General features: G+C 46.7%; 1 protein-coding gene across 3 annotated transcripts in view; it reads right to left on the reverse strand.

Moving 5' to 3' along the window:
- Positions 1-20,639, reverse strand: part of FNDC3B (fibronectin type III domain containing 3B) — a 362,568-nt gene that overhangs the window by 61,918 nt on the left and 280,011 nt on the right. For 2 of the 3 annotated variants that reach the window (XM_055128349.1, XM_055128350.1), the window contains exons 11-15: positions 19,874-19,927; positions 4,144-4,268; positions 3,095-3,269; positions 1,310-1,396; positions 33-171 (exon numbers count right to left, since the gene is read on the reverse strand). In XM_055128349.1, coding sequence (XP_054984324.1) covers positions 33-171; positions 1,310-1,396; positions 3,095-3,269; positions 4,144-4,268; positions 19,874-19,927 — 580 coding nt within the window. The remainder of the gene's footprint in view (positions 1-32; positions 172-1,309; positions 1,397-3,094; positions 3,270-4,143; positions 4,269-19,873; positions 19,928-20,639) is intronic. The other variant, XM_055128351.1, reaches the window with a different exon arrangement.

A 20,639-nucleotide genomic window follows, 5' to 3' on the forward strand; every position in this document is an offset into this window, starting at 1 on the left:
CCCTCATGAAAAAGAAACGTGGCGAGACCTACCCCATTTGACACTAAAGCCATGAGACGTGACTGGCCCCTTAACAAGGGGTCTCGCTGGGGGTCCGGGCCTGTCGGGACTTGTCGTACAAACCAAAACTTCACTGGGACAGCTTTTCCCTTCTGTGTTGGAGGCGGTCAGCTGTAACACAAATGAGAAGACATGCTTGGGAGAGGAGAATTCAACCAATGGTGGTTTGGGGAAACACAGCGAGATTCAGGCACCCAGAAACTCACACGGTTCAGACGCACAGACAAACCTTTCCTCTTGCACCACCTCCACCTCCTGATTTGTCATTTTTTCCCCCCTCACAGAGCCCTTCTGTTCTACACACCTGAAGGAGATGGGTTTGGGCTAAAGACATTTTTCCTCTTTTTAGAAGACACAAAACAAAGTATGTCACCACCTAGTGGCTCCTGGAGAGAGGGAAGCCAAGGCAAAGAACGTTGGGCGCTCAGGAGGGAGGCAGCGCCACCTTGTGGAGACGCGCTAGCAGTGCCCCTCCGCTGTCATAGCAACGGATTTCAAAACGGAACAGAACAAAACCCTCCAAACTCTCAAGCAGTCACACACACACACTCACTCCAGTTGGTGACCGGACAGCTATCTGAGCGGCTACTCTGTCAAATGACACCAGGTGGTCCCCAAACTGGAGAACGCAGGAATCTGGAGCTGACCTCACTTCTCTAAATGCACAGCGTTAAGTCAGGAGGTGGCAGGTGGCAGCAGCGTTCCCCCTGCCCGGGGCTGCTCCGCTGTCTCTGCCCTTTCAGCTCCAACCCTGAGGGCTGTGCTGGTGTGAAGGCCAGGCGTGGCGTGACGGGTGAGGGGGTCGACGACCGCAGCAAATGACCAAAGCACAGCCCCAGAGGAAAGGGGCTGGTAAGAAAATGGAAGAGGAAAGTGAGGGGGGAGGATGTGAACAGAAACATCGAGAAAGCAGAGTCACAGACGAAACGACTCGAAACGACTCAAAGGCCGAGGAAGGCGAGGGGTGCTGTGGAGGCGGGGCACTGGGTGGGCCGGTGGTCCCGGGCGAGCGCATCTGGCCATGCTGGAAAACAATTTATTACAGCACATTACGACAGTTCTCTTTCTCCAGAGTGGACTGGAAACTTGCAAGTTGGGTGTGTGTTTTATAGGTTTTCCTTTAAAATGTAAAGTGACGTGAGCCTAAACATAGTGTGAAATACTGTGGAGTCCATGTGAAATGGTCAACGGGTGAAGAGCAAAAGAGCTTCATCCTCCAGCAGGTCAGGTACCCAGATGGCTGACTCACCCTGAATTTATACTGTGTGCTTCTTTTGAGACTTTTCACAGTACAGGTTAAATCCTCTCCAGTGTATTTTGGGTGGAAAAGGTTATCCTGAAAAGGCAAAGCCAGAAAGAAACATCAGTATCATAAAATCTGGGCATGAAATACCTGGGGCTGCAGGATTGAAAGGAAAAAAAAAAATCTCGCCTTTTCCCATCAGCAACCCGCCCTGAGCTCTGGCTGCTCCTGGAAGAGAGAGCAGCTGAGGGGAGCCCAGGGGCTGTGGGAAGCGTTCTTGTCGGAAGAGAAAACTGAGCTCGACTGCAGTTTCTCCCGGGTCGGCTTCAGCTTTACATCTGAAGGAGAACAATGTTCTCTCTTGGAGACAGTGGGAACTTGCTCTGGAAGAGATGCTCCCACGTTTGTCCCAAAGAGGAGACTTTTTCCGCTTATTCAATAAGCCCTTTGGAACAGGAAGTTAGCCACCAGTGTCTATCCTACGTGGTGCGTCCTGAAAGTGTGTCTTTGGCTTCACAGTGTCTTATTCACGAGAAAGCCTCCTCTGTGGAGGTCAGCACTGTCGGGCTGCAATGTGCCTGCAATAAACTGTGGCCGAGGGTCCTGACCACACAGTGTCCCCTTCTGGCCAAAGAACAAAGGACAGCTGAGACGGGGAAGACAGAGAAATAAACCACTGAGAGCTGACGATACCGGAACTCATCTAGTTGGTTCTCAATCAGACATCCAGCCAGGAACCGCCACCCTCTCATCGAAACCTGGACGAGTTCAGTTATCCCCCAGCTAGATTCAGCAGTGCCCGGGAAAGTCTCACCTATGAGAAACGACGTGACCGGGAGAGAAAGAGATGGGAAAAGCCCTCTTGTTTGGTGTCAGGTGCTATGAAGGAACAGAAATCTGGGGAAGGGGACAGAGGTGGAGCCGGTGAGGCGCTGCTTTCTACCCCTGCAAAGATTAACTGAGGAGCCACACCACAGCCCTTGTAGCTTATATTAAGTACAGTGAAAAATTCAGTGCCTTGGGCCCACAAGCCATATCGCAAGTGTTCAACAGTCACGTGGCCTAAGTGCCATGTCACTGGATAGTACAAATGCTATGGCACTTTTGTCACCTCAGGAAGTCTACTGTGGGCACTGTTTCATAGATGGGGTCGGAGAGGGGCTCCAAAGAAGTGACCCAGAAGTGAGGGGGGTGAGGGAAGACAATGGCCGGGCGCTGGCCAAGAGTGGAAGGCCTGCAAAGGTCCTAAGGTCAGGAATGCCACAGACCTGTGGCTAATGAGACCCCATGGCAGGACAGGGCAGCAGTGGTGACCCCAACCAGGCAGGATCTGTGAAGTGTCTGAGGAGCTCAGGCTTCGAGGAGGACCGGGGAGTGTCCCGAGGGGGCTCCTTAGTGCCCGTGCTGTCGGCAGGTATAGATCCCAGCAGAGTAATTACGAGGCCTGGAGCACGGAAGAGGCACTGGGCTGTCCAGGGGAGATGCCCGTGGGTGGTGGCTGGGGAGTAGCTGAGGGACTCTTACAAGATGGTTCAAGTTCTGGACAATTTGTGGAGGAAAATGGCAAAGGATTTCCTAACTGATTACGGATGGAATCCAGGATGTCTCCTGGGTTTCTGCCCCCGCCCCACCCAGAGGATGGTGATGTCAGTGATGGACACTCACAGCCGGGGTGGAATTTAAGAGTCTGGTTTCGAACTTGGGAGGTGAATCTGATTTCATGGCGCCCTGTCCTGACCCGAGCTCAACACTGACAGAGGACCGTGATGGAATAAAATCCCAAACACTTACATGTTCGTCCTCCTGGATTTCCAGAGTATAGGTCATGGCTTCTTCAGGTGAGCATCCTTCGGGCTTGTTCCACTGCAACGTGACCCATGTGACCCCCGCTCGAACCAGCCGTGGCGCAGAGGGCATCTGAGGAATGTTCCCTAAGGTGTAGCACACCACCTCCTGGCTATACCCGCTGTGGAGAAGGAAGCCCAGTGAGACACGCTCAGCAGCACCCTGGGGGTTCCTGGCTGTTCGGAGAGGAGGGAGGGGCCACCGCGCTGCCCAGCCAGTCATGCGGACAGGGACGTGCTATGCCTTCCCCTTCCACCACTGTCCCTAGGCCCGGTTTCTCTCCCCAGTACCTAACTACTGGGAGAGCACACTTTACAGAGGAAACACTCTCAGTTTCTTCCCCCCTAAATAAAGCCTCAGGTGACATGTCACAAGGCTCTGGGCGCACGTCAGTGTGAGCACTAATAATGGGGTGCAATCAATACTGCACAAATATATTCGGCGGTACCTTCCTTTTTAAAGCTGGTCCAGGCTTCCAATTCCTTTATACTATCTGGGACAATAGGGACCTTCAACATTACGGTTATTTTTTTCAACAGTCCGCTCTGAAAATCTAGGTCCAGAACCCTGTTCTTTTGTATTTTTTTTTGGAGGGGGGGTCCAGGAAAGATACATAACTGAAAAAGGCGAGTGAATAAGCAGCTGGCTACAGTCATGAGAGAAAAAGGCCCAAGATCTGAGACACTCAAACCCCCAGAGGCAGTCCACCCAAAGGGCGTGCGGCAGCCTCGCCTCGCTTCCCAGGACACCTTCACATGGCCTTGGTGGTAAGGCTGGAGACTGCAGAGAGGCCGCCTGGAGACACCGTCACCTCTGAAACTGCCCTCGACGTCCTCTCTCACCCTGTCCACCCTCTGAGGAGGATCTGCTCTCCTCAAACCTCAAACTGCCATAGTGTGGAGGCAGGGACGAATCCAAGCCTTCAGCTCAGTGGGCCAAAGACCCCAAATCACCACACACACGCTGAGCGGCACGAGGACGAGGACACGCCATACCTGGTGCCGATGTCGTTGCGAGCAGCCAGCCTGAACGTGTACCCCACTGCCGGGCAGAGCTTGGTCAACTTGCAATGCTTCTGACTCCCGAAGAAGCACTGTCTGAAACCGCTGTTTCTTCGCCCCTGGAAGAAAACAGTGAACCATACACATGCTTGATCAGGAAACAGCCATGAGAGGATGGAGCAGCCAGCTTCTGGGGGCACTTCCATGGCACAGATCTCTAACACTGACATATGTCCCTCACACAACAGCACCACGGCAAGGAACTGTCTCTGCCGCTGGAAGCTCTAAAGTGGCTTCTGCTTAACACAAGGAAAACAGTCCTGCTGCGAACAAGGCAACACTCACGTGCAGAATCACAACTTCTTTTATTTTTTGGGGTCACACCCGGCGATGCTCAGGGGTTACTCCTGGCTCTGCACTCAGGAATTACTCCTGGCACTGCTCAGGGGACCATACGGGATGCTGGGAATCAAACCCAGGTTGGCCACATGCAAGGCAAACGCCCTCCCCACCGTGCCATTGCTCCAGCCCCAAGGATCACAACTTCTGAGGTCATCTTCCTCATCTGGGCTGGTGCAAATGCTCAGCCGCAGCAACCAGGAGGTAAGCTGGCAGTCCCAGGGCAACCGAGGCTGCAGGGCGAGCGAGGAAGCACCAGGCCTTCCCAGCGACCACTAGGCAATGGCAGTTCAGCTGCCCAGCAGCCCCATCCCGAGTCTTGCCTGGCCGTCACCAGGCCAGTCCCCACCGTGCACATTCCGGCAATGGGGAGTTGTTTCTCCCTGTTCCCTCAAGCAGGGCACGTGGCTGTGATTCAGCTAGGCACATCTGCTTTCCCCAGGGCGGTGTGGGGGACAGTCTGGAAGCTTCATGTCCGCAGAGTTTAACAGGATGTCTGACAAGCTCTGGGAAGCCTGGGTTAACTCGTCTCCAGGCATTGCAGTCACTCTACAGGCCCAAGGAGGTGGAATATAGTTCTACTGCCTGCCTGGCCTTACACAATGCTTCAAACTCCTCAAGGTAGGTATTAAGGGAACATTTCAGTAGGTTCTTTTTACAGACTGATTAAAAAAAAAAAAACCTTTACTGCCCTATGCCATGCTCCGGGGCATGGAAGACTCCAATCAGCATTTTATATGACAAATATTCCATAACATTTGATGAATGTTAACATTCTCTCCGGCAGTTGGGCCCAAGGCCTTCAGGGGTAGGCTTGAGGTTCTTTTTTTTTTTTTTAAGTTAGTTTATTTATTTATTTTTATTATAATTTTTGCTTTTTGGGTCACACCCGGTGATGCACAGGGGTTGCTCCCGGCTCTGCACTCAGGAATTACCCCTCACAATGCTCAGGGGACCATATGGGATGCTGGGAATCGAACCCGGGTCGGCTGCATGCAAGGCAAACGCCCTACCCACTCTGCTATTGCTCCAGTCCCAGAGGTTCTTAAACTATTTTATAAAAAACAAAGAAAGCACATTTGTCTCCTAAACAAATGTTAGACTCTCGTTCCTTCAAGTGGGTCTCTGAATGCTACTATAACACAGGTCCAGCGAGGTTTAACAAAAAACAAAACAAATACAGAAAGAACTAGCTTCAAGTGCCAACTAGGGTTAACACCTTTACAGCCACTGAGCCAGCTCATCTCCTGCTAACCGTCCTTGCACTCACACTACCCCACACAACAGGGCATTGTCCTCAGGCAAGGGGGAGCGGCACTAACAATCATCTTAAGGTTCAGCCTCTCAAAGGCTGAAAGGACATTCCGGAGCAATAACAATGGGAAGAAAAAGGCAGTAAAATGGAACATTTGGGGGCTGCTATTTGAATCAAGTCACTGCACAGGGTGTACCACGCACAATGCTTGCTTTAACCTTGAGTGCTCCTTGTGGCTTCTGCAGACGATTTATTCATAGAAAATTCATTTATGCATATATTTGCATAATCACCCTGGCATCTGATTATGCTCTCTGCTCGCCCTGGTAGGCTGTGTATCCATTTCAGTCTGTAGCGTGATATACCTTTTTTTCCGCCTCTATTTCTGAGCTCGGAGTAAACAGTGCAAGGACAGTACATCCTGTCGCCAGGGACGCCTCATCCTTTCCAAACCTGATGTTGGCTCCCCTTCAATGCCTCGTTTCTCCCATTCCTTTGTTTGGTCTCCTTTGGCCATTTCTGGTGCTTAGAACTACAGCCAGCAAATAAAAGTCAGTCTGTTGCTTACTATCATAAAAACCAGACTGTTTGTGGCTTAAATGAGGATTAAAAAAATATTAAAAGAGTGGGAGGGGGCTTCATGATAAGAACTATGATTTTCTCTAATGTTGGGGCTCACTCAAGAATTGAGAATGAGGCATTCTGTGACCTTCAAAACAGTTTTCAATACTGCTAATGTTAATTTCTTTTTTTTTAAACTTCAGTATATCAGGAACAACTACCAAACAAACACCAACTTGTTTAGACAAAGCGTGCCAAATTTCCATTGGAACATCTTCTAGGATGCATTCAAATGTCTGTGAGCCTTAAGAACATGTAGAAACACCTAGCTGCTGGAACCTTTGACTCAATGATATTCAGAAACAGTCGAGCCCGAAGGGTAGGAGTGCATATACTTGACACAAAGAAGGCTGAAATAAGCAAAATAAAAAATAGAGCGCAAAAAGAAGGCAAATTGGTAAATTACTAGAACTTGTGGAGGAAAAGCAAAAATTGAGAAAAGAAGGTGGGAGAATTATTTTAGACAAGATAGAGTGTTTTAAATGAAAGGTAATACTGAGCATGAGTTTAAAGCCAGGGTATCTGGGAAGTGACACGCTAGTATTTACAAAAGCCCCCCAAAGTGCAAATACTCGCTAGAGCAGGCAAGTCAGCGTGGGAATGGCATACTGGGCTGGATGCTCAGGTGACCCGGGGAGTAAACACACGTTCAAGGTACAGGAGGTGAGATGAAATCTGTAAATTAGGAGGAAGCCTGATTTACGAAGACTACTCAAATAAACTCGAGTCCGGCTCTTCATATGGGCAGATGAGACAGGATTAAGGAAAAAGAAAAAAAGCTTGGGGCGGGGATGTAGTTTCCCAGCACAATGCTTGCCTTGCCAGTGTGAGGCTTGGGGTTCGGGCCCTTGTGACGCCCCTACCCCCAAGTACAATGCTTTAGAAGACCGCAAGATTTAGATGAACTGACAGAAACGACAATGTGAATGTTTGTCACTGTTTATCAGAAATTAGTTCAGCCAAGCTGTTACTCTCAGTGACGCTTTAACAGATGGCATATCATAACCGCCATATTTTATTAGCCAATGAATTTGTGAGACTAAAATGAGGCCTGTTCCCATTTCTAATAAAGTCTAATTTTGATTACACGGGGTTACTTAGATAGTTAGTATAGACTCACATTGCCTGCAGAGGAAACTTTTTAGTATTTTAATGTCAGCTTTATGCAAAATTTCTTAGGAAAGCTTGGCCCAAAGAAAAAGGTGCAATCTCCTGACACCGTTAAGACCTGCTTGCATCATCTAGCTCTTGGATCATACACATTGGCAGGAACACTGAGGGTCCCCACCCTGGGGTCTGTCACACAGAGGGCTTGGAGACCTAGGAACGGCCAGTCCCAAAAGGGCAGCTGGAACATGAGCGTGCAGTGTACCTGATTTTCTGTCATTCGGGATATCAGCATCAGAACTAACCTGTGATGTTCTCAGAGAAAGGGAAGAAAGGAAACGCACTTCAAGTAGAGGAAAGAGGTGAAAGGGGGTTTCCACCCACAGCCTGAATCACTCTGGAACACACCTCGTCATGGGGCTGCATTTAACCCAAAGCACCAGAACCTCCATCAGGGTTCAGAACTCACTTCGACTGCCAGTGTCCATGAGCCAAAAGGGAGATTTTCTTTCGGGTTCACTGGAGCTTGTTTCCATTTCATAATCTTGGGCATGCCCAAGTGCGTGTTTCTGCAGCACACACGGAATTCATTCCAGGACGGGTTAATCTTTACTAGAACTAAAAGACCTTGGGTGTACAGACCAGCTATATGCAGATCAAAATGAAGGCACTCCATCTGGGGTATGGTGAGGTATCACAAATCTGGGTTGCCGCCTTTCTACCAGTATTCCTCTTCTTGCTCAGCTGACTGCACAATCCTTACTAATCTATCATCACCCCACAAGCAAACTTAGCCTGAGCATGTCAATTCAGAACTGTGCGCCCTGAGACAAAGGGAACTGTTTCCTGACCAGAGCCCAGGAGTTTGTCTCCTGGTCAAAACCGCTTTCCAGGAAAGCGCTGATGTGCCAGCGTGCTGGCTCCTGGGTAGGCCATACGTCAGACCAGTCCTTCCCAGCCGCAGGCACCAGCTTAGCCTTGACCTCCTCTCTTTTCCCACCGAGCAAACCTGCACTGCCCAAGATGTATTTCAGACAAACCCCACAGGGCTCGCTTGTCTCAGCCCAGACCTCTGGTGTTACTGCAACTCTACTGCATGGTTCACCTGGCCTAGGTAAACTCACTTATCTAATCTTTGGTGAATAAGGTTTTTTCTTTTCCAGTTCTAAATTCACATGCTAAGAATAGTCAGCCCTTTGTAGGGGGGAGGGGAGGAGGGGGGCAATCCTGGCCTTACACAATGCTCTGGACACTGCTCACATCTGTTCTTCTCGGTCCCCTTACTATTTTCTTATTTTGAAAGGGGTTTATGTCCTAATGATGATCGGAGTCCAGATGTTCTTCTCTATAAGGTTCCTTCTCAACTCTGAAACTTGCCGACCACCACCAACTTCTGGCTGGCCTGTGAAACCGAACAGCCCTGGGAAGGCGGGGAGGAGGGGGAGGAAGACGGAAGCCTGGGTGAAGTATGTGGGGCCTCTTTCACGGATACATAGCAGAGGATGATTCATCCTTGAAAACAGTTTCCAAGATGTGTTAATCACCTCAGGGACAAAGATATTTCCAAAGGGGGGTTGGAGAAGATATGACTTACCAAACATTATTTTGTTGTTTAATGGGAAATTTGGAGATCAAGATAACTATGATGCTGTGTATCAATTAATCTATCAGTTTATATATTTTTTAACACTCCCAGTTGTGCTCAGGGCTTAGTCCTGGCTCTGAGCTCAGGAATCTCTCCTAGTGGGACTCGGGGGACCATCTGGGGTGCTGGGTCCTTCCTGAGTTGCTCCGGGAAATCAACCGTTCTGAGAAATCCTGCTTTAACCATTACTTTTTGAGAGGCCACTTGTTATGCAGTATTACACCCATCTATTTTGATCTACAAATGTTTATAGTATGAAGTTTTGAAGTAAACTTTTACAAATTCCCCTTGCACCAACTAGCTAGGAGGAAGGGGAACGAAGTGTGCATTTGGGTACATAGACTCAATGTTTAATGTATGTTTGAACAAAAGGCACTTTTCTACTCAGAGCTTTTCCCTCCAAGCTATCCAACAGAGAGGAAGGTCATTTTAGATGTTTTAAAACTATTTTTGTAGGAGTTAAAAATGTAGCCAATTCCTAGGTGAGGAGGACCAAAGAAAATTAAAAATTAACAACCATCAAATCGCTTCATCTTAGAGAATGATACCTTACACTAAAATAAGATTTTAATGATGTTATCTCAAGTTGTTGACTAGCCTGAGAGATTTTTAAATAAAGACATGCAACAGTCTACTGGGGATGACTGAAGTTTGATAGACTGAGGGTATGGGAGTAAGTAAATGAACCCTACAAAGGATCTTCACAGATAATCAGGTTCTAGCCTCTCTGGGTAGCAGTTTACAGGATAAGATAAAGTTTCAGTGCAGAAATCAGTTTGTTTCTGGATCTGGTTATATGTAAAGTAAATTTGGGGGCTAGAGAGACAGTACAGTGGGTAGGGCACTTGCCCTCTGTGAAACCTGGGCTCGATCCCTGGCATCTGGTATTGTTTCCCAAGTCAGCCTTGATTACTGAGCACAGAGCCAGCAGAAAGCCCTGAGCACTGCCAGGTGTGGCCCCAAAAGAAAACAAAAAACCCAAATAAGCAAAAAAGAGTATATAAAATACAAATAATTTTGAAGTTAAAAGTGTTTGTAAGGACAGTGTTAAATCTGTAAAATTATGTCACTAAAAGACAGATGCACAAGTTTCCCCCTTTGTAATCTTATGTATGTCTTCATAAATCTGTCCTCAGTACTTGGAAAAATGGATCTTCTAAATGGGTTGGTTTCCTGGAACTCAACATGCTCAAGGCCGGTTCCACTCACACATACCCCAATTAGCTCAGGCTACAGTACCCGCCTGCCAGAAGCAATTCTGTAGACTCCGGGAATGTGGTTCCTCTGGCTAACATTTCCAATTACTCTGGCACTAACAACCCCGGAAGCTGGCATTTCCAGTGCTGGCAGTAACAGATGAAGTTGGCTGATATTTTCAATTGCCTTCAAATTAATAAATTGGAAATGGTCCTTCCTGATCCTCTCTCTGACAGCTTCATTCCTGGCACAAGAACAAGAGCAGCCAGTGCCTGGGTGCTAGGAAACACCGTGAAAGGGCTCTCAGGTCTGCGACTTATTCTTGGCGGATGGCGCCGTGGATCACACGCTCCTTTGCTTTTGTGACCAAGTCTGATAACTCTGCTAAACAAGTGACCTGAAGTTGGTTATCAGTCGCCATGTCCTGGTGCCACAGCTACAGGATCCAGACAGGGACCGAGTAGTTCTGGGCTGGGCACACTCTGTAACAGAGTAATTCAACCTGTCAGGAACAGCGAAGATAAATCAAATTTAAAAAATACAGTTGCATTGGCCAGCTGAACTACTGCCAGGCTCCAAGATTTAGTCTGCGAGTATGTCTATATTTAGAAATTGTTCCAGCACTGGCTGGCTATAGGCAACATCAAGGACAAATGTTGGCTTTAGGAATAAAAGAGCATGTATGTGCTTGATATAACCGTATATAAGAGGGGGATCCTAACGAGGGGGGGGCACCCTCACATCTGGGTGGAGTCAGAAGTTCCTTGTGCCAAACCTCATTCTCCCCCCCGTGCTGCCTCTTTCCTGTTCTGGAACACTCAGGCACAGAGCTTTCAAAGGTAAGAAAAGAGGGTGGGGTAGTGTGTGGTTGCATGTTACTAAATAAAAACTGCATGCATTAGCCAATGACACACTAGTCCTTTCTACAGGAGAAAAGGCATGGCTACCTGTTAGTCAAGGAAGATCACCGGGCCTACCCACTAAAAGCAAACATCATTTTCCTCTAGGTCCTTCTGAATAGAAAGGCTTACCTGACCTCAGGGACTCTAACCAGGCTGATTGCTGAGACCGTCCCAGTGGAGGAGGTGACTTTTGAACAAGCTGCTGCTTGTTCTAGTCATGACTGAGCCAAGGTATAGGTGCACTTGGTCTGTCCCTGCAGCCAAGGGCCCAATCAACAAGCATGACAAACACATGCTGATAAACTGAGTGCCAAGGACCAAAGTGATGAACTGGAATTTAGTCCTATTTAGAAACTCCCCCATGAAGTCTGCTGCCCAGACACATAAGAACCAACCCCAGCATCCTGAACACAAAGGACACATGATTACAGAAATAAAACTTTTCCCAGCGGGCGGACACCTGGGATGGGAGTTTTCTAAAAAGAGGGCCCCCGGCAGGCCACCACCCCTGTCTTGGGTACCTGGGGAAACTTTATGAATGACTAGATCCTTCCAAGCCAAGTTTTCCTCAATAGCACGTCCAGTGGACAAAGCTGGCCCCCGGCTTCCTAACACCTCCTTTCCCCACACCCCGGCCCCGACCCCTGACCCAGCCCTTGCCATGTGGCAGCAAAGGTCTGTGACTGTTACAATTCTGCCCTAATACCAGGTCACTGATTCAGCCTGTAGAGCTTGAGCGAGATGGTCTCTGACAGCCACCACGCCCAACGCCTGGGAAGCCGTGTCCGTTCTCCCCACGGGCACCCTCTAGAATGCGCAGCATTAGTCCTGTATGGCGAAGAAGCACCTTCGCTGAACATGTCCACTTAGACTTTCACATTCTGTTGGAGGGTGAGAACCTGCTTTGGGTCTCCCCAGAACCCAAGTGCTCTGTAAGCTAAAGAGGGATGGGGTGGGAAACCCTCACATGTCCCCTGCATTCAGGGAGGGGCAATCGCCATCATTTTGCAAAACCTACTACATCACTTGGCTCACTAAGCTTCCAGCGCCATCCGTGCCAGTAATGGGGGTCATGTCACACTCCGGAAAGACTGTCCATGCTAGTGATCGAACACCTAAACTAAAGTGAATCGGACGAACATACCAATGACTAAGCTCCCTAACTCAGCCGAGTTGGTTCCTCTGTCAGCCGTGACTCTCTGGAGCTCGCCCCCACCAATACAGAAGGGATACACAGCAGGACTGCCCAGCACAGCCTGGCTTGCTCCTGGCCCCCAAAGATGACCGCTGCCCTTTTCTGTACTATTTCAAAACACGCTTCCTAAAGCGATAGCACAGCAGGTAGGGCGTTTGCCTTGCACACGGCCGACCCAGATTCGATTCCTCTGTCCCTCTCGGAGAGCCCAGCAAGCTACCGAGAGTATCCCACCTGCATGGCAGAGTCTGGCAAGCTACCCGTGGCGTATTTGATATGCCAAAAACAGTAACAACAAGTCTCACAACGGAGAGACTTACTGGTGCCCACTTGAGCAAATCAATGAACAACAGGACAACAGTGTTACAGTGCACTTCCTTCCTAGTCCCACTGTGCTCTAAGGCTCTGCTGTCTCATTAGTCACCAGGAAAACCAGATGTGAAACTCTTTTTGGGGCGAGCTGAGTCACATGTGAAGGTGGCTCTTCGGAGCGCCCTGTTCTTGCAAAGTCATTTGTTTCTTTCATCTGTTCCCTCCATGTTGTGTCTGGAAGCTCAGCTAAGGCCACCTAACATCTGTTTTTAGCATGAACATCTGTTTTTGTTTAGTTCACACCAGAAACCTTAGGACTTTTGTTTAAGTTCCTGATACAGGAATGTCCTATTTCTTCCATATGATCCAGACTGCTGAATTTTCCTACCACAGACCTTAACATGTAAGGAAAATCCCTGAAAGAGTCACCAGACCAAACCTGCTGCTGTCCACGCTACTCATCCTGCCCAGGGCCATCTGCGGGCAAACTGCCAGGACTTGTCCAGTGGGGAGGCTGAGGCTTAAATTCCCTGTGTGAGTCCTGAGAGGCAGCGCAGACACTATTAATCCAGGTCTCTCAGCAGATCCTCAGCATCAGAATGAAGCCCCTCCACCACACCCTCTCCGTGAGCTCTTTAGGAGACCTGCCTTGGCAGTGTTGTTAGCTACAACGGCATCAGTTACATGATAGTTCAGCATGAATTACAGCAGTATTTAAGAGCAGATCTCACAACAAGGTTTTATAACTACTTCCTGTACAGAACTCATGTGATTTATTTGCTTTTTTGTTTTGGGGCCACACTCGACTGTGCTCAGGGCTTACTTGTGGCTGACTTGAGGGACCATATGGGGTGTCAGGGATCAAACCCGGGCTTGCTGCATGTAAGGTGAGCATCACGCCTGCAGATATATCTCCCCAGCTCCAGAACTCATGTTGTTTTAAATGGAGGGAAAAAATTTCTTGTTTGATTAGGAAGGTTGCCCTTTGATTAAAGTGTCTGAGGACAAAAAAAAAAAAAACACCACCATTTCTTGGGGCTGGAGCAATAGTATAGTGGGTAGGACGTTTGCCTTGCATGTGGCTGACCCAGGTTTGATCCCCAGCATCCCATATGGTTCGCTGAGCACCGCCAGGGGTAATTCCTGAGTGCAGAGCCAGGAGTAATCCATGAGCATCACCAGGTGGACCCAAAAAAGCAAAACAAAAAAAAAAACCAAACAAACCACCATTTCTTAAAAGTAACAGGGTAGACTTTTATGAGCCAATCAAAGGTTCCTAATGCTTTTTTGTTGAAAGCCCTCCCCAGAGCAGCCTGCACGAACTTCCTGCTGCTCTGTGAAAAAGTTACTGCCACTTGCACATGAGGCATTTGATCATGTAGCATACTAGTATAAACACTGCTACATCAACATTCTTATTAGAAATAATGCTTATTTTCATTCCTCAGCAGACCCTTTCAGTGGTCTACAGATGTGAAAAAGTTGAAAGCCAATAATCTAGAGGCCTCGATATCCTCAATATTTGCCCCATTACACGTAAGTATTGCTGGATTAAGCAGAGAAGACACATTAGCAGAAAAGACACCCAGAGGGAGCAGAGGGCTGGTTACAGGGACTAGCTTTGGAGTGGCATGAGCTGAGGTTACGGCTCCTGACATCAGCCTATCCCCAGGGGAACTCCTGCCCAGAGAAATAGAACATCCCTGCACTGTTTCATTGCTAAAAAGTCACGAGCCCTTTTTCATAGTTGTAATTCTGGATTAAACTAAGAATGAACTCATGTGGGAATTTTCTGTTTGTTCTTAAGTCATCACGAAACACCAAGAGCCTAAAAGAAGGACCTCACCACAGGCTTCAGACCTACTTCCTGGAGCCTGCCACGCAGTACAGGGCACAAGGGGCTTCCCTGCATGTAGCCACTGTGCCAGGCGTAGTCCTGAGCGTTAGAGGGGATGGCCCCCAATGCTCCAAAGCCGTGACCCCCACCATCTGCTCAAAACAGGCCTGCTTTTGGGTCAGCCTTCTGAATGACTATAATGAACATGGTACAGGAGAGAGATTATAGTGCGAAGATGCCTCCTCTATTAATCAAGAAGAAATCCGCCTGGAAATGGCCTTCTGCTCTGCTGCTCAGTAAGTGGGGTCTCTCGAAGAAGGGAAACTGTGGCTGAAAAGCCATACACATGTAGGGCGAGTTCTAGGCTCCATGTGCCACGCTATAGCTCACCTGAGTCACCACAAAAAGCAACATGGGCTGAAAAAGGCTACAGCACTCCTGAGTTCTGCAAAGGAATTTATTTGAGGGGGAGTCAGCATCCCCTCTGCCTTCCATTTTAGTTTCCTATTACCATTTCACTCTCAAGAGTTACTTCACCAGTAACGTAAAGATTAAGAGATGCACAATTGCCATTTTTTGTTGTTATTTGAGTCACATTCATCAGTGCTCAGGGATTACTCCTGGTGGTCTTAGTGTGTGTGTGTGTGGGGGGGGGTGCACATGTGGTGCCGGGGACCAAACCCAGGTGTGCCACATGCAAGCTGAGTTACTTACTCATTGTACTATCTCTCCGGCCCTGACTTACAATTATTAATGGAGAAAAGGAGGAAGAACTATGAGCATTTCCCAGTGGCTCCTAGGGAGCAAAGCTGGACGTGTTCAGGGCCATGAGTGAACAGGCATCTGCTCCCTGTTCACTGTCTCCCAGGGCCACACCTGCTCAGAGACCAATCAGCACTTCCAGAGGTCACCTCAGAGGAAGTCTCTGGTTCTTGTCCACTTCTCTGCATCACAATCTGTCCTCCTTGTTTGCTTTGTGTGGAGGAGCACAGAAGGTGGGGGGCACCCAGCAGTACTCAGGGCTTACTCCTGGCTCTGTGCTCAAGGATCACTCCAGGTGGTGCTTGGCAACCATAATGGGTGCGGGGGATCAAACTTGAATCAATCACTTCAAGGCAAGCACCCTAACTGCTGTACCGTCTCTCCGCCCCTGCCTTGTCCTCTAAAAGAATTTTTCTAAGAGGCCTGACAGTCAAACTTGATGTTCTGGGTTCTTTTTTTTTTTTAAGATTTTATTATTAAACAAATTCTTTTGTGTTACTCAGGAAACACTGTGAGATATATCTTTACAAAGCTGTTAATAATTAGGCTTCAGTCATACAACGTTCCAACACCCATCCCTCCACCAGTGTACATTTCTCAGCACCAGTGTCCCCAGTTTGATGTTCTGAGTTTTTATTTTATCAACTTTCAAATTTTTATACTAATTGCCTTACAGGTATGGTGATTACAAGTTGGACCATAAAAAAGGAAAAATACTGGAACTCTAACCAGTACTTTCTTATGGTGTTAACAAATTCGCTGACACCCAGATATTAATGGTAGGATCTATTTGGATGGGTCTACCCTGCCCAGGGCAGAATGCTCAGCCCAGCTGCCAGAGCAGAGGCACCGGGAGGTACCAGCCTTCATGATGCATAGTGCCAGTGGTACCTGCATCGTTCCAAGGGGTAACTTCCTCTTTTAAGCATCCCACCATCCTCCCATCCTTTAAAGTTTGTTTGTACAGGCCCTTGGCCAACTGAAAGGCTATCTGTGTACTGCAGGGATAGACACCCTGGGAGATGAGAGCTCTGGACTGAGAGTGTGTGGGCATGAGCACATATATTCGAGTACATGCAAGTGACTCCAGCAAAGCATCCTGGCTGTTTTCCCATAGAACTCTACCAACAAAGCAAGGCTAAACTAGCTGCTTATACAGGTACACCTGGCTCCAGGAAGTACCAGAAGGTTTCAGAAGGAAAAACCAGAGCCTTGCGTGCTCACACCACCTGCTGTCAGATGTTGTTTCCTATACATATAATTTTCTTATTTGAAGTCAAGACGTGAGTTGCAGGGAATGTGGGCAAAATCCACCACTTAAGCTGCTTCCAAGAGGGTGACTAACAGAAACAACTGTCAAGACTGCTCTGTCAGCAACTTTCCTCTAGAAAATGAGGGAATGGGCAAGAGTGAGTTGACTAATACTGCTCTCGGTCTCACTGCCAGGAAAACCAGAGGGCAGTGCCTGTCAAAAGAGGGGGAAACACAGACCAAAGATGTTACCTACTGAAGAAACACTGGAGAGCACCCGGCCCGGCCACTGGTGTCTGTTCAGCAGAGAAGAGCATCTACTAGCTTTTCAAGGGAGCAGAATAAGGCCATGATCTTTCTTTTGCTCTGACTCCCTCACAGGAAAAGGCTGAGTGTCGAGGCACCAGGAGCTATGTCATCTTTATCGACACCAAACTAGCTAATAAATGAACAGGCAAGCAGGAGAGGAAAGGACTCTCAAATAATCTCTTGCCACATGGGGCAATCTAGTCTTTACTACCAGATTCGAGACGGTGCAAATAAAAGCACACAAGCTGACAGAGGAGTCAAGCCTTGGGTCTGAGACTTCCAACATGATCCACATTTCCTAAAACACGCTTCCGGGGTTTCCCCTTTGTCTCTACTTCCAGGGAGTCTCTGTTCCTGAAGAGCACTGGACAGTGGCTGTGGTCTGAAGCTTCTTTCAGAAGGTGATATTATCGAGGCACAGAAAGCAGGAGGATTCCTATACTGTCTACTGTCCATGAGACTTAACCTCTCCAAAGTCAACTCTGGCAGGAATTTGTATGTGGGAGAAAAAATAATGAGGAAAGGAAAAATCAGAAGAATTAACAGAGGGGCAAGAAAAAGATTGAAGTTAAAAAAGGCAAGTTATAAAAGGCAGAAGGAAAACAAACAGTTGAGCATTCTGTGGTTTCTACTTCCTCATAGTCACCATTGATTATAAATGGTTATCAGACCTGGCCCCTCTGTTTCCTCTGAGGCTGGGCCATATTTCCCTCAGGCACCACACCAGGATACTTTCAATCCATGTTCAAAGGGAAGAAAGCCAACAACTGAGTCACTGTTACCATTTCCTGCGGCACCTGGGTTTTCCTTGGAGGTTTCCTATTCAAGTACTCTACCTTCTCTTACCTTACTTAACTCATGAGGCCAGAATCCAAGACAGAAACAGCAAAAAATACAAACACAGACAGACACACACACAGAGTGTTCTGAGAGTGCTCTCTCTCTCTCTCTCTCTCTCTCTCCCACACACACACATACACACACACACACACACACACACACACACACACACACACTTACACACACATTGTATTCTGAAAGTTTATCTGAAATTTAAAAAAAAACCCTGCTTACTGATAAATTGTTCTTGACATAAAATCTTAAACATGAGAGAAACGATAGTCAGTGCAATACACTAACACAAAAGTCAGAAAGACTTGTAAGACTCACGGACCCTCATAATGAAGAAAATGCAGGCAGATGTTATGATAGCTTATATGTAGGACAGCCACGTTCTTCTCCAACTCTCTTGAGTCTCTATGTGGAATATAATGTAACTGAGAAGTACAAGTTGGCAATGATGCAACTTCTGGCAGATATCTCTCTGGACTTAGTTACTAAAATACTAAAATACAGAAACCCAAAATGGAGAGGCCGCTAAGAGTGGTCACTCGACCTCATACCTCTTCATCCTCAGCAATGGAAAACAAATTATCTAATGCTTCCTTTTCAGCAGGTCTGACTTTAGGGGAGAGACTCTCCAAACAATAATAGTGAGTTTTGTTGAAATATTGAATGCAATCAAAGTGAAAGTAAAGTGAAATTTATTAGTTACACAGGCGGGGGGCTAAGGGTGGGGGGGCTAGGGGTGTGGGGGGTTAGGGGTGTGAGGGTGCGGGGTGGAGCTATACTGGGATTCTTGGTGGTGGAATATGTGCACTGGTGAAGGGATGGGTATTCGAGCATTGTATAACTGAGATTTAAACCTGAAAACTTTGTAACTTTCCACATGGTGACTCAATAAAAAATTTAAAATTAAAAAAAAAAATCTCTTTCTCCAAAGGCCACTGGGGTAGTTTCACTTCCTAAACAAGCCATCTTTAAATGAAGCTTATGTATTCTGTAAAACCATTGGCTAAGATTGCGCTTTCACCAATCTGCACTCAGAAACTGCTCACAAGGATTCTAAGAACAAAAGAGTTTGTTTTGGGACTTTAGCAACTCAGATACAATGCAGATAGGAAATATGCTTCTGCAGAAAGTGATGAAGGTCGCTTTCATACAATTTTATTTTAATTTTTTTTATACTTGACAAGTCACTTTTTGTATAATCTCTGTCTTCAATCTTTTAATTTCCTTAAATTGAAGTTACACACAACTTTCATTTCTCCCCACTTCCCACTCTTAAATCATTACTTGGCTTGTTCAATCACAAAAAGATAAAGCAAAGGGTAAACATACAGATGGAATTAAGAGCTTCTGGGACAAAAGGGAAATCTGAGCTAGAAACCTTTGTATCAATACTTCCAGCTTGAGATTCCGTGGAAGATCAACAGAGCCAGCCAGAAACGCAGTGCATGTAACCCACCATACAGCACAAAGTGACCTTAAGAACAAGGAAACTCCATCATGGGTACCCTCCAAGGTCCTCTGATGACACAAGCCGCAGAGGACAGACCTGTCATGGTCTAGTCTCACACGGTCTAGCTACTGTCCTACTGTTCCAGATAGTGCAATGCCAAAGTACACCCCTGGCATTCAAAATGGGAAAACAAATTGCACTTCCGAACCCATAGTGTGGTTTTTCCTATCAGAACTATCAATGCAGAATGGCTTTGGGCAGTTGAGATGACAAAGCAATCAATTACTAACACTAATTAAGTGGCTGGCTATCGATTACAAAATTGATCAGATCCCATCTCGCAAATAAGCCAATATAACTTAATATAAAATTCATATCCATCTTCATTTTTCACAGTAAATAACTATTACTTTAGTTAATTACTGTGAAATGCATTTTTCTGCATATTTATTATAAAGAAATATAATAAATAAAAATAAATATTATAAATGCATTATAGATATAATACATTTTTCTGCATTATATTTATTTCTACCAGTTTAGCACATCATGTAAAAGAATAGGTCTGCTCAGTCTATTTATTTTGAAGTGATGCCTTACTTACAAAGATGACCATGAAAATACGCTTACCTCATCCCATTCTAAAAGGTAGTTGGTGATTTTTGAACCATTGTCATTTGGTGCCTAAAAAAATAATAAGATGAGATTAGAGAAAGCTGTTCACAGATGGAATTTATGAACAACCTAGTTGATTGATAAATAATGCCTATGATAGCTCTATATTCTTCTCCCAGGAGAAAAGCCCTAGATAGTTCCTGTGTTTTCCTGATCAAACATTACCACAAGTTAGTTCAATGTAGAGTGCACCCCCAATAGTCATCAAGTGTACCCCACAAAGAGACAAACCTGTTTCCCCCCCTCCTTGACCTAATGTGCCCCGATCCCTCTGGGATCATTTCAAGAAGCGTATTAAGTTCAAAAGTTGAGGTTGAAACATTTTTCTAAGAAAATTTTGTTCTGGGTCTGGTGAGGTCTGAATTTTATCCAGTTTTTAAGCAGAATTATGTATCAGTGATTCCCAACTTTAGGTTTCTAAGACCCCTTATAAACCAAAGGGGGTCCCCCTTGGCTCAGGAAAATGCCTTATATTTTCCAAACAAAATAGGCTTTCATTATTTTCTTAAGAAATACTTATGTATGCTTACATGTAATATATAGGACACATTTAAAAATGGATGTATATGCTCCAAGGAACAAAATTAATGATGACTAGCTGGGTGTTAAACTCTGAAAAGGTAGGGAATCACTGACCTGGATTATCCCTGGAAGCCAGGAAGGAAAATAAAATAGTTCAGATTCTAAGCCATTTGAAACTTTGTCTTTGTCAAAAAAAGAA

This window comes from Sorex araneus, chromosome 2, assembly GCF_027595985.1.
Source record: "Sorex araneus isolate mSorAra2 chromosome 2, mSorAra2.pri, whole genome shotgun sequence".
NCBI lineage: Eukaryota > Metazoa > Chordata > Mammalia > Eulipotyphla > Soricidae > Sorex > Sorex araneus.